General features: G+C 36.9%; 1 protein-coding gene across 13 annotated transcripts in view; it reads right to left on the reverse strand.

Moving 5' to 3' along the window:
- PCNX1 (pecanex 1) overlaps window positions 1-19247 on the reverse strand; it is a 94898-nt gene that overhangs the window by 56714 nt on the left and 18937 nt on the right. For 10 of the 13 annotated variants that reach the window (XR_009207907.1, XM_058420834.1, XM_040068770.2 and 7 more), the window contains 4 exons: window positions 16648-16693; window positions 15733-15822; window positions 12414-14114; window positions 1788-1920 (listed from right to left, as the gene is read on the reverse strand). Coding sequence is in view for 12 of the 13 variants with exons in the window: in XM_058420834.1 (XP_058276817.1) it covers window positions 1788-1920; window positions 12414-14114; window positions 15733-15822; window positions 16648-16693 (1970 nt within the window). In the remaining variant the exon portion in view is untranslated. The remainder of the gene's footprint in view (window positions 1-1787; window positions 1921-12413; window positions 14115-15732; window positions 15823-16647; window positions 16694-19247) is intronic. The other 3 variants (XM_040068774.1, XM_040068773.1, XM_040068765.1) reach the window with 2 other exon arrangements.

Raw genomic sequence — 19247 nt, forward strand, 5'->3', positions numbered from 1 at the left:
AACAAATTTAGGCAACAAAGATGCTTAAAGGAAATACTAGGCTAGACTAATCTGCTTTTTTACCCTTGAACACCTTGTCTAATTAAAGAGTTACTCCCACTTCACAAAGTGAAATTCATGATTCAGAAAGTTCACGATGTTACTTCGTAGTCTTTCAGTGAAGTCAAGCTTAAGCCATGGGAACCTTAATGACTGAAGCAGCATATGGAAACGAGGCAGCTGTCAACCACAGTTTAAAAACAAGAGTCCTTTATTTTCCTTACTTTATACCTACAAGAAAGAAAACAGTTTTCTAACTAACACACAGTTAAGGAGCTTTAGTCAGTCTGCACAGCTTCTTACGCTGCAATACACAAAGCTGCCTCCTTTTTTTAAAAAAAAAAAAGGAAAACAAACTCAGAGGCAAGTGGAGGCAATCAGGTAAAGCAAAAGTGATCAGAAAGAAAACAGTTTTATCATCCTTCACTATGAAGTAAATCACTAGCTTGAAGCTGAACACCCTCCATTCAGTAGGATCAAAAGCTTAAAAAAGAAAAAACCTGAAATAACAGGGTCACTACTTCATACTGCACTAGCCACTAAAAACACACCTGACTAGTTTCAGTCCTTGATATAACACAAGTCAACCCTTCATCTGTTAGATTTCTAGGTACCATTCTTGCATTCCCGCTGCGTGAGGAAAATTTGCAAATGTGGTCTTCAAATATTTCAGTGGTGTGACAAAGGTGACAATTTCTCTGCCACCATCTATTAAAAGGTATTTTCTTTTTATATGACAGTGTCTACAGCTTTTCCTAGTTCAAAAAATTTACAAAAATATTCCCAAACCACAAAAACAGGTAGGATCATTAAGAATATATAACATATGCAATTACTCCTACATAATGTTCATATAATTGAAGGAAGAATTACTTCAATACTGATAGGGGTCTGTTCCTTCTTCTACAGGCCATGTTCTCCTCACCAAATTCTCCAATACCATAAGTAACCAAGAAATTGAAAGACATAAAACACAAGTTGAAAGACTTATAGAGGCTGCTGTTTCTACTGTTCAGGCTAATTGATCAAACAGAGCTGCTGTACGTAGCAAATCACTAGGCTCAGTATTGTTAACAAAGGGGGCCAGTAAATGTCAGGGGACTCCTGAGATACGAGTACACAGTACATTTTAAACGCTGCCAAGGCATGCCAAGTGCCACACAATTAGATTTAATACTAAGCAATACTGGGCATTCTATTCACTTCATTATTTCTATTTTTCTGTAAAAAGCTACAAGATCTCTATAAAGGTTTATCTGTATTCTAGATTCGGAGTCCCTGTACGTATTTAGCTCTTTGTAATGTTCTGTCATTTTGCTTATCTCTCACAGTCTACAAATGTGAAAAGTGATCACAGTACTAGCCCCTAATGCTTACATTCTTCAAGAAAAGAAAATCAAAATGGGGAGTACTGATACTATTTTCTTGGGTTTCTCTTGTTGATTGAAAGTAAAAGTTTCTACAATTTTTGATAAAAACCACTGAGGCTAAGTTTGTTAGCATTAGTTAATTTTTACATCAACCTGAAAACAGCTATAACGTGTTAGACACTGACTATCCTGACCATTTTTAAAATAGTGCCACATATACATGCACAATTCAACAAGCCCACAGTGACATGCAGTGACAGCTCAAGGAGGTTATGGTGGGGAAGGAAGTAAAAAGTGCTTTTCTGGCAACACTGGTGGGTGTGGGGGAGTGGTCTGCTGCATGCATGCTAAATATGGTGGAACATTTAGATACCCTACCTGAGGGGTGATCCGATGAGCAATGTAGGAGGGGTAGGGTTACTCCCTGCATTGTGCCGGCGTCGTACTGCCTGACGCCTAAATGTGCTGCGTTCACGGCGAAATGTGACAGTCTCCTCGCTGGCTTGTGCTGCTGCATCAAGACAGACTTTAGGTCAAATAAGAACCCATCCTAGTACGTACATAGTAACTTAAGACTCCTTTCTTCCCTCTGACCCTCCCCAAGTTAACGAACTTGACTCTCAACAACAAAAGTAGCTTATGCCCTAACCGTTCAAACAAGTTGCCTCGAGACAGGATCACAACACACAATTAATAGCAAAAATCTGGGTGGTTGGGGGAGACTTCTTGAATATACAGCTTACTTTTTTTCACCCCCAGATCCAAGTAGCCAGGTTGCAAAAGAAGTTGGATATCCCAAACCTTTTCCATTTACACATGGCAGGAAGAGACACCTGATCTCATCCTTTATCTCATCGAACAGATAATTAAGAAGAAACCTGAAGGACAACCTAGCAAAGTTGTCTGCCACTTCACACCATAATGTTCTCAATCTTTTAACTTCCGCCGAATAGGTAGGGTTGAGGTCAACCTCATCACAACTCTTTCAGGGGACAAAACAAGAGTAGCATTTATTTTTCCCTAATAAGCATCAAGGAATACATGTTGCTCCTTCTAGACTAGTTACAATACAATTTACAGAGGCCAGAGGTTGAGAGTAAGTGAGAAAATAAGGACTGATGGCTTTGGTATTTCAACACCCCAGACAAAAGGTTTGGTTCATTTATAAGGCAATGTCATAAAGAATTCGTATGTACTCAAGAGATTAAAATACTTATCCACACATTGTCCCCCAAAATCCACCTGCGCTCCTTAAGCTCTACAATCTGAACAGATTCAGATTTGGACTGCTTCACGGTGTGTTTACAATCTGAGAAGTCTTCCTCCTGAGCCAAGGAAGCGCCTAGCCAATTTGAATGCAGAGCACTAAAGATTTCAAATGAATGGGCTGCAGAGAAAATAGGGTTTGGCAGGCAAGTGGAGGAAGAAAAAAAATAAAAAAACAAACATGAAGTCAGCGCAAGAGGAGACTCAATCTCGACAGGGAAATCACAACTTCGTGGCCAAGAAGCCTGTTACTAGACTGAGAAAACCAAGAATTGTGTCAAACAAACAAAAAACAAACACTCCTTCTTCCCCCCCCACAAAAAAAAAACCCCACAGAGAGCAATGGCAGGAATACCACAGGCAGAGCAGCCCATACGCGCTTCAGCACACTTCAAGTTACAACACTGCTGCCATTAAGCTTTCAACACTTTACCAGCAAAGATCCTAATGCTGGCCTACAGGGAACGGCGACGTATAGCAACCTACTGCTGTTGTGTACTACTGCCGTACCGCAGGCAATAAAGGCTGAAACAAGAGTTTAATTCACCCAGGAACCACAGGTTATCAAGTGAATTCTGTATCTGAAGCTTCAATTTATAGCTTGCTTTAAAACAAAAGAAGCTACATAAGAAGATATGCTTTAACACCAACATTCAAGCTACAGGCATTTCATTACCAAAACTACAGAAGTTAAGGGCAATCCTAATTCAGTCATTTTCTGTACTTTCAGTGAAACCAGCTCCTTCTCTCCTCATTCCACCACAAGTGTTTTTATAATTCTAAGCAACAATAGATTATACTATCTTTTCAGGGTATTACATCAGGAATTCAGTACGTTTCTCCTGTGGGTTAATATACAGCTTTATTTTAATACACTGCCTAATTTCTTTAAGCATTTCTTTGCAGCTCTCATACTTGAAGTACAGAGCAAGTGAACCACACTAAACAAGACAGACTGAATCCTGTCGCATGAGGTCAAAACCACACATTGATTTTGGATGACAATTTCTAAAGCTCATTTTTTCTAGGATGCACATCAGCATATAAAAATTCATATTGACAACACAGCTCACACTGAGTTCCGTTGCAAAAGCAATTCTGGTAATCAGACCATAGTTAAGCACCATGAAATAAGGAACAGTGAGTAGTCTTAACTGAAATGTAAATATTTGAATTACCATTAAGATGGTAAACACCAGTATTATATCTTAATTACCACTTGCAACTACTTAGCAAAAGCAGCATTCTAGTTCAGTTCTTTAAGGTAGTATACTTAACAGTGACAGATACCTGTTTCTCTTTAGCAAACATCATCACCTTCAATAACTGAAGCAGAGTCTATGAAAACACGGTATGTCCTCCCTATAGAGCTCCAATTTATCACTAAAGCAAGTCTCAAGAACTAACAGAGGCAGTGTCCTGTGAGGAAACTAGATATACAAACATGCTTCAAGATAAGAAACAAAGAAAATAAAAAACCTAATTTGTACTTGGGAATTAAATTCAAAGCTGCACAGGTAAACAGCTTTGGCATTTCCTAACCTTTTATTATTTAATTTTAAGTTGCAAAAGTCAAAGTAGATTTTGGTGTAGCTTTCTACCTGTTTTACCATGAGATTCTTGCTTTGTCATCTTGAAATGTTTGTTCAATGCACATCTTTTATACACAATCTTCCTGAATGCAGGTGGTGGCATCCAGGGTCACCACACAAGTCTACAAGTTCTTTTGAAAAGACTGCAGGGCTTTTCAGACCAACAAGCTCCAAGTCTGCTCACATTATGCAACATTGCAAGAAGCTACATGTAGAAAACGTGACTAAAGAAGTAAAAAAAAGTGCTAGCTGAGCAGAGAGTATTAGCATAAAGTGTGGAAAGCCAAACTGAGCAAAGTTGGCTTTTGGTTGTAAAGGAAAACCAGAGCGGTTGTGGTTTGGTTTTTTGTATTGGAGCCTTGGGCTTGCTCAGTTTTGGGGAAGACTTTTTGGTGAATTTTTGTTTTTAGTATCATTTCACCGAAGACATACAATTTAAAATATATACATACCAGTATGGAAAGCCCTTTACAGTAATTTGCATTATTTGTGTTCCTACCTGCCTTTACGGAGAAGGAGCAATGCAACTGCCTGTGAGTTCACTGGCAGAATGTAAGACAAAATTCCTAACTTACCCTCTATCATGACCTGAAAGCAGTTTTATCATGTTTTAATATAAATAAGCTTTCTTTAATATTTATGTCACATACACTTCTCCAATACTGCTACTTACAATAACTGATCCTAGTCTCCAGAAATGTAAGATCCAACATCTACAGTCATGCAGAAAATCTAGATGTAACAGGAAGAGATAACACAAGTAATACTTCTCAAGTTCCTACTTACTTCAGTTTAATTAGTAGAGGAAGACAAGCTTTTCAGGCTACAGAATGTTTGTTAAAAGGTGCTCTATGTTTTTTTATTCTATACTTCTATGCTGAATCACTAGACTCAATATCAAGAAATCCAAGCATTTCCTCTGCGTGTTGTCATACGAATGTGAGTCCCCAGCATTATCTATTCTCAAGAACACAAAAGTCCCGTTTGAAGTTCAAGGTGCACAAATTACGAATACAAACCTACATCCCAGAGATCAATAAAATAAGAAATGGAGACCTAATGACAGCCTTGTAACAAACTTAACCCCTCACACGCCTATTCCCAAATATAATACAACTATTTTAAAAGAAGAAATAATGACACTTGTATCTGTTAATGACTATGTGTTTGTATGCACAACTGCATTAAAATTAACTTGTTTAACACTTCTGATTGGGAAAGAGCCAAGTTAGCATTAACACACTTAAAACATCATAAGGATATCATTTTGTCATCAGACACTTGGAATGATACTTTATACTGAACATTTTTACACTCACCTCTGGAGTTTTACTAAGTTTTAAAGAGAACTGAAGACTCAGTTTTACACTACAACTATGCAACTGTTGTATAAGACAACTAGCTTTAAGAAACAAAGTACAAATCTTTTCCTTTGAACAGGAACATTTATATAAAAACATGTGCAACCTCTTCCTGCACCTATTTAACATTTCTTTTAAACAAAACATAGAAGACAGAAGCTTAAGAAGAACAACATGAACAAGCAGAACTGCCAAAATTTTATTGCACGAATAAGACCATTTAATTTTGCTACAAACAAATGCTAAACCCAGTGCCTTAGATAAATTCTGAAATACAGAAAATTCTTCATAAGAAGATTCCTGGAAAGATGTGGTATGAAGCTAATACAAAGACACAGCATCTATGTGGAAAACCATAAAGTTCTTAGGATAAAAACTGCTATCAGTCCAACTAGAAAGCAAGCAAGAAAAAACCTAACACAGCAGGTACCTCATTCTTCTCAGGAAAAAAGGAAAAAAAACCCCACAGCCAAAAAACCCAACACCCCTCCTCCCATCACTTAAAGCCTAGATGGTTTTGAACATTAATCAGGCTAAGCATGGTTAAAGGTGTGCATGGAACTTAAGCGATGCTTGGACATGCCCTTTCTCACCCTATTGAATGGGAAACTGATTTTCAGTGACTAATTACTAAGCCTACACATTCTCAGCAAGAGCTGGAATGAGTAGTTTATGGCTCATGCACTCACATAACCAATAAAATTTGCAAACACAATGAAATTCTTCAAAGACAGAATGTACTTTGCCAAACCAAACAGCTGAAATGTTGTTCTTCTGTATTTAGCATCAATTTCTCATTTGTGTTCGAAACCTGAGAGATGCACCTCATGTGCATTTATGGGTTAGCACTACTCTTCTCCTCATGGTTGAGGCATTTATAGTTTATTTTCACATGCCCTAACACTATATTAAAAACCATACTTGAAAGATACCTGAGTAGAAAGAAGCAGTCTACTCAGTCCATACCTTCAGTATGCAATTGCTAATCACCATATTATTATGCACCCTAATAAAAGCTAGAGTTGCAGGAATTACTTATATACTTCTCTGATTTAAAAAAAATCAAAATATTGGCTCAGTGTACTATAACTAACTGTGGATATTTAACGAAAAATATCACTGATGACTATTTCTGAAGAACAGATGTGGGCAGCAAAGGAGAAACGAGGAAGAACAGAGTGATATCTCCAAGTTACAAACTTTTTCAAGAAAATAGTGCAGAAGAAAGCACCATGAAATTCAGGAAAGAAAGTAAGGCCCAAGACTTCAATGCTGTGGTTGCATTTTTAAAAAAGAAAAAAGTAAGTCTGAAACTAGTCTGAAGAAATATTTACAGTTATGTCAAAACAGTCACTACACCAACCTGAAAAGACAAAGACTATCAAGGAGGGAACAAAGCAGGACAACAGAACCATCCAGTTTAAATTCTGAATCAAACATTTTTACAGACCAGCTTGACAGTAAAATTTTTATACTAAGGCCAAAGATAAAACTAGGAATCTTAGTTATTCTACTTCATTGTACTTCCTATCTGAATTATTCCACTTTTAAAAACATTAGGCTACTCACATAGACCTCTTGAACACAATGCTGATGTACTTCGGGTTGAAGAATTAAAGCTAAACCCTATCTGATCCCCTGCCCAATACAGACCCTATATCCTGGTGTTCAGTATCGGTATCTAGTATTATGTTGATGCAGCAGACAAATGTTCATAATTGACACTGATCTTTAATAAAGTTAGTTCTGACTTTGTGTTTAGATTTATTCACATTAAGGAAAAGATGCTGGAAATCTTCAGAACATAGCATTTTCACCATGTGGCATATTATGTTAGCCTATTATACACAGAAATTCATGTTTGAATTACACAGCCTTAACTAAAACACCAAACATTAATTAGTGGCCAACCTCAATACATGAATGAGTTCTCACAACTACACTCTACAGCAACATGAGCAATTCCATCACAGCTGATAAGAGCTTTCAGAGCTTTCTTGCTTATATGCATACCAATAAACCTAGGTACATCTACAAGCCAGCATGAAGATGCAGCTTTTTATCTAACACCAAAAAATCCTATCCATCTCCTGTTTGAAGTGAATACTTAGCAAATACATGAACAACTCATGTCAACAAAACGGAACCACCCTTCCCATATCAAGCAGAAGTTATCTAACAAAAGGCTCTGTATTACCCACAAATACCAGAAAAAGGACAAAACACAGGATTGAGTCCCCAAAAATGTATTAAAATTTTGCTTTGCTACGAAGTGGTTAACAATTAATAGATGCAAGACTCATTCCAAGTGTTGTTTCACTGGTAAGTTCCAAAACTGTAGAAATTTCACAGCAGCTTCATATATCATTCCTAACACTGTCTACATCTTTAAGTGTTTAAAGGTAGCAATCTGACCTCTGCTGAGATGACAAGATACCCAACATCAGAGGGAATTCTGTAAAACTCAACCTTCCCACAAAACAGCTGTGACAGTACAGTAAAATGCTTATAAAACAGAGCCCTTTCTACTGCTGATCTGCTTACCTGGGTCCAGTTTCAGCAGGGTTCTGCTGAATACACAGACAGCCAATATACACGCAACCCAATCACAAGAGATTTATACATTTTTCAGTTTATACCATTTCTAAACTCTAATTTCTCATGTAAAACTGTTTGGCTTAATAGTTTGAGAATGAACAGGCAGACGCATCAGAAGCCCCATTTTTTCTAATTATATTCATTCTATCTGCAGGAAAATGTAGCAAAAAGTAAAGCCATCAGAAATATGGAACAGCTCTGCAAAACAGACGTGTTTTGCAAAATTGAGTCATGACATAGACCATGTGCAACATCAGCACAGTAGAAAAAAGTAACATATTGCTAGCAGCTACCATGACCATTGGCTGAGTAAGAGAGAACTGAATTGTAATAACTGCAGGCAGGCATGCTAAGCATGTATGTGCAAATACACAGACTGAAGAGGCAAACAGGTTGCCATGTGTCATATGAAACACAAGATGAACCCAAACTCACAAAGCTCTGTTTCGCCTGGTTGTAGAGATGTACTGCAGACCTCAAAACACAGAAAACAGTTTGAGCTGTTACTTCAATATTGCTATGCAACACACAGAAGGAAAAATGCATCACATTACATGCAGTTTTATTTACAAAAGGGTATGTATCTCAAGAACTGAAAGTAAATAAACCTTAAATTGCAGCAAGCTGTAAAACAGAGCAGCAACTTAAAGGGCACATCTTTTACAGTTAATATAGAACTGGAGAGAACACTTGACTTTTCAGGCCAGGCCAAGTTTTACAAAACATCACTGTGTTGTGTACAGCATTATGGTGGTTCTTTAAATGGTTACAAACAGCAATCCAGAAACAGCACACATCTGACAGAAACCAGGCACAGGTCAGGGCAAAGAGGGTATTTCCAGGATATCACTAGACAGCAGAGCAACTTCAACTAACCCGTGACTCGTCAATCCACTAGATACTTTTGGAGTCTGAACAGTTGAACAATGATTACTACTGTAAGACATCTTCCATTTCTTGTTCCACATCCACTTAATTTCAGAATTTTCAGATGCTGTTTCTCTGCATTTTAACGAATTGCAATTTCTATTCGAATGCATGTACTATCTCACAGCAAGTGAGTCATCTACCACTTCCTAGCATAATAATATAGAAATGAAACTAAGCTGTATCTGCAGAAGTGAAATAAGTCCAAGTTTGTACAACATCCTGCTTAGTCAAAGATCAGTAAAGGCCATACCCATTACAAAACACATTTCAGCAGTTACACAAACAAGAATGTACTTCTAGTCTCTGAAGACTGAAGAATAAAATGAAGCTGTAATTACTGATTTAAGTATACTTTAAAAAATAGGAACTGAAAACTGCTGACTGGAAAAGAGGAGGTAGTATTCATATCAGTATTTTAGTTATCCTGTGTGCATCTGTTAATTATTTGTTTCAGAAAGCTATCATAAGCAATCACAGACATTTAAAAATATTTACATAAAATTTTGTAATTCTTTCAGCAGGAGGTTGGACCAGACTACTTCTAAAAATCACATCCAACCTACATCCCCTGATCTTATGAAAATCCAAACCAAGTTTATTCTGTCATTCACCTGCAACAAGTACATACAATAATTTCTTAATTTTGTCCAAAATATGCTATACACACATTCACACAATATGTATTTATGTTACACATGTATGCCTTGAAGAACCTCCCAAAAGGTGAAGATATCTGAGCAGTTAAGAAATAGTGGCTATAAAGAACTTAGATTCTAAAGAGTTACAATATTTTCTCCCATTAGTATTAGTCACGGTTAAGCCTGAAGAAGAAAACCACAATTTAAAGACACAGATGTTACAAAACTTGTAATTAGCTATAAATTTTGGGGAAAAATCCCAACAAACCCGTACAAAATAAAAATCAGTAAAGAAGGACACTGTGAAAGAATTACTCAGATTGATCGTGAACAGAAAAATGCAATGTAATTACGCCTTGGTGCTAGACAAGATTGAATAAATATTTCAGTAGTGCTAAAGAAAAGAAGTCATAATTTTGTTCTGCTTTCAAAAAAAGAATAAAAAAGGTAGAATGACATTCGTGTCTTGCAATTGTAAAGCAAATACTTCCTTTTCTCTTGGTAGGAAGAAACAACTATACCGTGTCACCAGATTTGGAGAACTTGATTCCAGATTGCTTCTTAAAGACAGCTTGCAACCCATGGAGAAGTACATGGGTACTTGCCACTTACTAAAAATACTCACAACTTCAAAATGACCAGCATGTAAAATTTTAAACTGAAAAGGGATGAGGCCAGCAAGAACAACAGCAAGCTTTTCCTGCTTAACGTGCTACAGATTTGTACCTTTAAGATTGCTTTGAAATGTGTTAAGTGAAATGGTGGGGAAGATAAACATTTTCAAAAGAGCCATCAAATCAAGTATTATTTCATAATAGTCAGCATCTATCTTCTATTCTTTCAGACTAGTGACAAGTAGTAAGCACATATAAAGTCTAACACGTTCTGAAATGGTAAGGTATGTTAATCCTCCTTTGCACATAAAGCAAGAACCTTAACAGCTTTAAGCAGTAGTAACACAAAACAAAATTAGATCAAATTTTGTGCTAAGGAAAGCATAGAGACAAAATGATAAATACATAAAGGAGACCTTTTATTAGTCAAATTACTCTCCTTTAACAAGACCTTTAACAAGACTCTCCAAATTAACAAGACCTTAAAGAATGTGTATTAAGTGTTTCATTTGTAGAGTTAGTACTAGAAGAGCAACCTTGACTCTTATTACAGCTACTGCAAAAATCCGTTACTAGGAATAACAGAGCAAGTTGAAAAAAAAAAGAAAAAATATGCCTACATCAGTAAAGTGAAGGCATAAAAATAGATCTAAACTAATTGCAAACCAGTCAAATTTGATCAATAATCAATATACAGGTGAACTTCTGTGTGGCACACTTTCCTTTCCTCCCCAGACATTAATGGTACTGATTTTTATAGTTCTTTTGTTAATACTGGGGGACACACCACAGAAAAAAAAAAAACCACCACAAAAAACTCAAACAAAAAAAAAAACCCCACAAACAACAACAAAACCTCCACAAAAAAAAACCCAAAAAGAAAAAGAAACGCCAAAACAAAAAGAAAACCCCGCTACAGTTCACACATTGTATCTCACTGGGGACTGGAAATGTCTTTTTAAGATGAATCACTGTATTTTGTTTAGGCAGTCTATATAATAGGAACAATCAAATTTCTTATACTTTGTTAAAAATACCTGTCTTGTTCTAAAATACAATTTTATAAAGGGTTTGTCTACCTAGAGGTAAAGCTCCAGATTATCTGGTAGGTATTGTCTCTTGAAAATTCCAGAAGTCCAACTGAGTTAATCAGCAACCTCATGCATTTTGAAGACACTTATCTACCTTGACACAAAAAGCCTTCCAGTTAAGGCAGTCAATATAGTTAACCAAGAAAAGAAACAAACATTATAACAAGCAATAAAAACAAACAAAAAAAAAATTAAAAGCTCCCAATTTTGTTTTAAATGCCACTACTAATCTGTATTAATACCCAGCTATTCCAGGTAGCTTATTGTTCACATTACACCAAGCAAAACAATAGTTAGGGAAAATAAGAGGAAACTACACTCCTCTCCTGCACTGGAAGGTTATTGTGTTCACATAATGAAAACAAAACAAAACAAAAAAAACAAACAAAAAAAAAACCAAAACAAAACAAAAAAAAATTCAAAGTAAACAAGACTGTCTAGCCAGCAATAGCAAAGCTAAGCAAAAATCACATCCCTAGGAGAATTCAGCTTAGCAAGTAGACCACTGTAAGAATCCACAATTAAAGGCAGCATGGTAAGGGTTTGGGATAGGTTTTATTTCTTGATACCACCTCAAGCCATGCCAGAAAGGCTGCAATAGTTTGTATTACTCAGTACAATAGAGCAGGTTTGAATTAATCACAAGTAGTAGTTTTCAGATACAGCTCTAATTAATGAAGACTGCCGGTAACAAACCCGTAACACCTCTACCTATAGATTTCGTAAAAGCTGTTTGGATTCAATACCCATTTCAGTAGATCGTCCAAGAAATTATGAAGGAAACACTTTTTCAGTTTTACTGGGCAAGAGTTCAGAAACAGGGAGGATACTTAAGTATAGTTTCAATTTAAGTCATAGATACCAGACTCCTTAATAAAATACAACAAGGTACTTCTGGCAGGTCATTTACTTACCTCCACTTGCTGATTCTTGGTCTTCCCCTTCAGGAAATGTAGCCTGGCTTGGTAAGCTATTCCTAGAACGAGTGACTGACTCTAAGTGTGAAGCCCTTCCCAACAGAGATAGCTCATCTAGCACCTCTCCTTCTTTGGCTTCCAAATCAGATTTTGAAGTGGTTAACTGTTTTATATTACCTGGTGTCATTAAACTATTTGGGTCATTTAAACAAGCTACAGTACCACTGTCCAGGCTTAACACTCTGGCACGATTCTTGGCACTGTTTGTGCTAGAAGTCCGTCGTGTAGATCTTTTTTTGCTAATTCCTTCAGAGCTTACATGGGTTTTGTGAGCATTTTCAGAGTCTATGCCCCCACGGTCTTTAGAAACATATTTGGTCTTTAAAGCACTGTATTTTCCCTCGGGAGACTGGCATGAATGGGAGGTGGTGCTGGAAGAGCTATCACTGCTGAACTGGTGAGCTGACTGCATGCTTGATGTCCTGCTCAAGTCACTTTGATCACTGGAGTCCTCATCGTGACAAAACACAGCACTGTGAGGTTTAGTACCAGATACACCTCGGAAGGAAACGTATTCCCTGTGCCGACTTGAGTCAAAACTACTAGCCCGCTTTTTTCCTGTCCTTCTCCGACTGGACTTCTGGGTAGAGGCTGTTCGATGTATTAAACTAGAAGATTTTGGTCGAACATCTCCTTCTTTCTGTTTTCCGCTAGTTTCTTTAGAAGCTCTTGAATCTACTAACACAGCTAGTTTCTCACTCTGCTCATCTCTTTGTTCAGCAGCCTTCCCATGCGGCCTGTCAGCTTGTGTAGTCAATTCATTGGCATGCGGGTTCTTATTGGCCTCTTCTGAAGCAGAGGCACCCAGACCTTTCTGGCTGTGCATCTCCTCAGGTGCACTAGAACCCTTTACCTCCTGAACGCCACCCAGAGGACTCACTTCCACAGCAGTCCTTTCGCTACTAGTCCTTTTGTCAGTAGTAGAACTACTGTCATCCTCTGAGTCGACACCACAGTCTTTTCTCTTACCATCCATTTTCTCTTCTCTAGGAGACTCCTCCTCGTGCTCAGACAATACACTTTCTATGTGCGTCGAGCTAGTATGTTCACTTTTATAGCTACTGATGGTACTGTTGGTGTCACGATCAGTCCCGCTGCAGTAGCTTTCTGTTGAACCACTGCTTCTAGTACTCAGGCTTCTCAGACTGTCCATACTTTTGTCTGCTTTCAAGGATTTGCTCTTCCCACTCTTAGTCAATGGCTGAGGGCTGCTACTTTTCAGAATGTCATCTAATTGAAAAACTCCTGAAATGCAAGAGTTCTCACCCAAAGACTCTCGGGATCCAGAAGGGGGCTTGGAAGCTTCTAACTCACTGACAGGATCTAGTCCTCGTTTTTGCTGATAAAGGGGGAAGTCATTTAGTGAAGCATCTGGAAAAGCAACAGCAGAGCTAGAAGTCCTTGGTACACCTCGTGGTCTATGATCCTTTCTAAAGGAATGAGAATGCAGAGTTACCAGCGAAGCTACTTCTGCGTCACATGCGCTGCTTTTAGACTGGTCCACAAGCTGGTTGTTCGAGAGGCACACTTTGTCACTGCTGTCCCTTGGCAAATCCTGTCCAGAGGACAACGAAGGTTGGATGGAGACAAATGAGTCGTTCGACACCAGACGAAAAAGCTTCCGATCAGTTGCCAAATCTGTTTAAGTACATATGTAAAAATAGTCATGTAGAATGTTCATGTAAGTTATACAACTTGCTTTAAAACTGTTTATAACAGACAAAGTAAATGAGCTGAAAGATCCAATTGCAAGTATTATGAATTCATCACATTACCATTTAAAAATATTTTATAACATCTGAGCAAACCTGACAGGTTTTTTAATAAAAAAAGAAACTATCAATACCAGCTTATCCCTAGCAACTAATAAGATAAGGCAATTCTGACAAGTCCCCAGGTTCCTCTATTGCTTATGTATCTGACTTAGTATTTTTATATATCCTGAAGTTTCTTAATTATAAAACAGTTCCCTGCCTTTTGTTTTGGTTCCTACATGCAGTAAACATAAAGTTATTGATGAAAACACAGTAAACCTCATTAACTCTGAAGTCAACAAAAATCACCTTTCCTACTGGATACCAAGTAAGTTCACAATTAGCACTGTCACAAAAAGGTCTTTTTGTACTATAATGAAATTGCCTATGAATTCACTGAGTTTTACTACCTCTGGAAAAAAAAAAAAAAAAGGTGTTTTTTTGCTGTTAAAGCAAATCATGATTTGGTTATGTCATGGTTAAAACACTAATTCCTGTTACCCATCAGAAGCAGTCCCCCATAAAAGTGTCCATCTGCAGGGAGTACTGAGAGACAGGCTACTTTCCCTTTTGCTACTGTCACTAAAAATAGAAGATCTGGATGCCAAGTTAAGTTTCTACAGGTTCATTTCTGTAGAGTATATTTGAACACATGCAACTTCAGAGACTTCACAGATTACTCAGCTGAAAGTAACAGAACCCCACTGCCTATTACAACAGCATGGCCACCTGTGATGCTCCATTTCAAACACACTTTCTGCACTGAATCACACAGTAATGATTGAATCATCGATCTAATGGCTCTAAACACCCATTAGTGATTAGACTGGCAAAAATGAAAGGTGGTATTCTCAGAGTTAACTTCCTCCTAATCACTAGGTGCTTGAAAATCAGCAAAGACTTCCCCCTTTGGTTCTGTACTGTTTTCGTCTGAGCAGGTCTTTTCCTGGCAATGAAACTAAATGAAAAATCGTCCTGTTTTGTTTCAGAACACAAGCAACATTTTCCTTACGTATTTAAAAAAAAAAAAAAAAATCACCAAGATCTGACAACCTGCATCTTGGAAGCAGTCTGCAGCTCTAAGAACATAGAGCTCTGTATGGAGTTATTTACTTTATAGAAAAGCCCACCACATTTACATTTGTCTGTATGTAAGAAAAGCAAATTAGTCTGCAATGAAGTCCATTAACCCCAGGCCACCCGTAGTCTATGAGACACTGTCTAAAGAAATATAAATTAGCTATCTTTCAGCAGTAAGGTGACAGTAAATATTTATTACCAGCTGGAAGAGACCAGAACAAGGAACACACAATCAAAGAATAAAGTTATAAGCATTCAAATTACACTTCTCAAAAGCTTAAGTAATTAAGAAAGGAAACAGGGAACTTCAAGATAAGACGCTAAGAAAGGGTATCAACAAACTGCACAAATTTATTTAGCATATTAAGCAAAGGGTCTTTGGTAACAAAATACCATGTTTAAAAATGGAGAAGAAATTTTACCTTGTTCTTCACTCCCTTCTTTACATAGGCTAGAACTCTGGCCAAGACTCAAACTGATATCATCAGAGGTCTTGGCAGTATCAGTATCACCTGCAAATTTAAGAAATAAGAGTACTAGTGCTCCAAGTATTAACACATATCTACATTCTCACTTGTCATGACTTGTCATGAAAAACTGTTGCTTGTATTTACTCATTCATAGGTAAAAATAATTACAATAACACAAAATTTCTTTTATATACAAATATTGTCTACTCTATTACTTTTATCTTCCACAGAACTCAATAAAAATTCTCTATCTATTGGAATATTTCTTTTTGCATGGTTGTCCGTAAGAAAAAGAGGGGGAGACTATGAAAATACTTGTAATGGTCAGAAAATCAAGGAGGGGGAAAAAAAAAATAAAAAAATCAAGGTGACAAAAATTCACATTCTTTTTTTTTCCCTTATTATTGGCTGGATAAATTTACAAGAAAATATTCATAATATGCAAAATTGTTATATTTTCATCTTAGAGGAGTTCACAAGGGCTGGAAAATACTTCAGCTACAAGCAACAAGAAATAATCAAGTCACTGATATACAATACCAGAAGGGTTAATTGGTTGCACTTAACTCAAAAGAGTAGAGAAAAGTCTACCCCAACCAACTCTTTGGCTCTGCATTTTACAGGCAAAGGGAAAACATGTCATTAAATGGGATGTAGAATACAGGCCCTAGAATATTCTCTCCTCATGTTTTGGTCATATAATTTACATATCTAAAGAAGACTTCCTCCAAATAGTAAATGCTGTATTTTGCTCAAAAAAAAAATCAAATCAAGATGACTAAAGTAGACAGTATTTGGAAACAACATAGTAAACAATGGTGATTTGAAGTGCTTCTGCAAGGTAATTTAAGTGGCCAAAAATCTCACCTTTGATGGTTGCTGCTGTTCCCAGACGAGATAATCCAGATCCAACCTAGAAACAGGTAATTATGTAAAAAGTTGTACACTTCCAGTAAACAAGCAACTCTTATTTCCTATTACTGCAACACATGCATTTGCCTATACACCCAGGAGAGGTTTTCAAAGGCACAAAAGCATCTGGCAGCACAATCTAAGCCTTAAACTCTGACTGTTTCCACAGTAAAGAGATGAAAAGTCATGTAAATTAAACATCCAACTACATCACAGCACTATTCCATTCAGAAGTCATCGTCCATGGAAACTTTACTATACTGATTTTACGAAGTTTCTAATCTAGGAATTCTCCTTATTTAATGTAGCAACAAAGTTCAAGTGCAGTGCTACACCAGTAACTGCTACTGTAAAACTAAACACAATGCAGCAATCCTGGTTGCCTAAAGAAAACACAATCTTCATATAAAACTTATCCGTTCAACACAGTAAACACCAAGCTAAATCCAAAAACTGCTCTCATGTGAAATGTTAATATTTTTCCAGATAATTTCACATTTAATGGCAAAACAGCAGGCATGGTACCTCCTCATACAAAAAATTTCACCATTTAGGTTTGCAATCTACCTTCCTAAATATATCCTACAATCCACTGGAGATTACTTTGCAGAGATGCTGAAGAGAATTTGGTCTTTCCTTCAATAACATTTTCAATACAACCTCTCAACTATAAGTAGCATACAACAATGCATGTGTCAGATAATTAAATCACTCAGAAATAAGATAGAGGAAGAGCACTCAAAGGCAAAATCTGAACCTAAAAATACGTAAAAATTATGGCCATTTAACTGATAGATATATATTTACTGGGATGCTGTTTTCCAGAAACTCCTAGTTAAAATTACTCTGGGGAAAAGAACATAATTCTACTAATTCTCTCCTGTAAGCACAGCAATTTCAGGTAACCTGAAGATGCGTGCAGATCCTATTCAGCTATAGCACAGAAGAACAATGGCTTTATGTGTAATGTGAAAAGGCACTTAAGAGCTTGCTTAATAAATATTCTTCACAACATTATCACATACACTTTTAATTACTCATTTTGTCATGTTTCAACATTTTTCCATTCAACAATAGGCTTTGGTGAATGCTATCACTGAATACAAATACATCATCACAGAAAATCTATTTCACACACAAAAACTGAACAGAACTGAGATGCTCACTGCTCATGTGCCCTTTTGATGCTGCACATTCAATCACAGGGGACCAGTGAATACTAATTTTATTAGGACAAATACATTCTAAATGCTATACTTTCTTTCAAAGTACCTTGAACTTCTTCACATGCTTTAATATTAAAACTTATGTTTGGAACATATTTCTTTCAAAGACCAGTCAAAGAACTAGTGCAGGCATCATGTTTCTAACTTCCTACATGGACCATGGCTTGCTTCCCGCTCCTTTGAACACCAGCAAATGCCTTCTCTTTTAAAGGAAGGCAAATCTTTCAAGAGTATCTATGCTGCATAACTGAGCATGATTCAGATAAAACACCAACATTAGCATACCACTGCACTTCATTATCTACTGCTTGCTCAGAGAGCTAATTAGAAGAACATGATATTATAATACCACGCCAAGGACTTCCATGTCATTTGTAGACAGGTGCTGTGTCTTTACCATGATGCTGCATTGTTCATTATCAACAAAACTGTACAGCTTGGCCAGTTCATCTACTTGTCCTCCTGAAGGGTTGATAAAAACTAGCCACAACTAGCTAAATGTCACAAGCCAAACAGAAGGAACAGCACATCCAACGCTATGGAATTTGAACACATAAACCTAGTAGACATAATACGGAAACACAGCAACCTCCCCAGTGAAATTCAAGGCAACTAGAGCATAAAGAAGTTACATTAAAATGTAATAAAGCTATGTTCTTCAGCACTTCCATCTGGCAGGAGTCCCTATTTATTGCTTTCTTCCCAACCCTGCTGAAGAATCGAGAAAGTAAAGATTTTGTAGAGGATATGCAAAAACCAAACAGTTTTAGTTTTCCCATTTCTAGCAGTTAATCTATCTTTATACTTTAGCAAACTAACTTTTTTGACCACAAAATCTGAACTATCAGAAATAATAACCTGCAGAAAGCCATTTACAATTGCAAGAGGTAATCAGCAGTGGATACACTCCAAGATAACTTAACAGAAGCCTCTAATACAGCATTTAAATTTATCAACTAAGCTTTAAATGGTAGAACAAAAAAAAAGTTAGAACATAAGGATGAAGATACAGCTTAGGCTATCTAATGGCTCACAGATACCCAAAGGGACAAGGGAATCCCACCACAGTGGGTACTTAGTATTTAGCTCACCATACTCTGAGCCATTTTGATTTCTTGTATCAGAAGAAAGCTAACTAACAAAAGGGAAAATTTTCTGATTAGATTTTCAAAATCCAGGCATTTCTAATTTAAGTACAAGATGGGATGAGAGCTATGCTGTTGGGAGAATGCAATGCCTTCCTAATAAAGCAGTTCCAAACTGAAAGAAAAACTGTTTAATACAAATTACCACAAAAATCCCATAATATAATAGGAAGAGGTTATCCAC

Source organism: Hirundo rustica, chromosome 6, assembly GCF_015227805.2.
Source record: "Hirundo rustica isolate bHirRus1 chromosome 6, bHirRus1.pri.v3, whole genome shotgun sequence".
Lineage (NCBI taxonomy): Eukaryota > Metazoa > Chordata > Aves > Passeriformes > Hirundinidae > Hirundo > Hirundo rustica.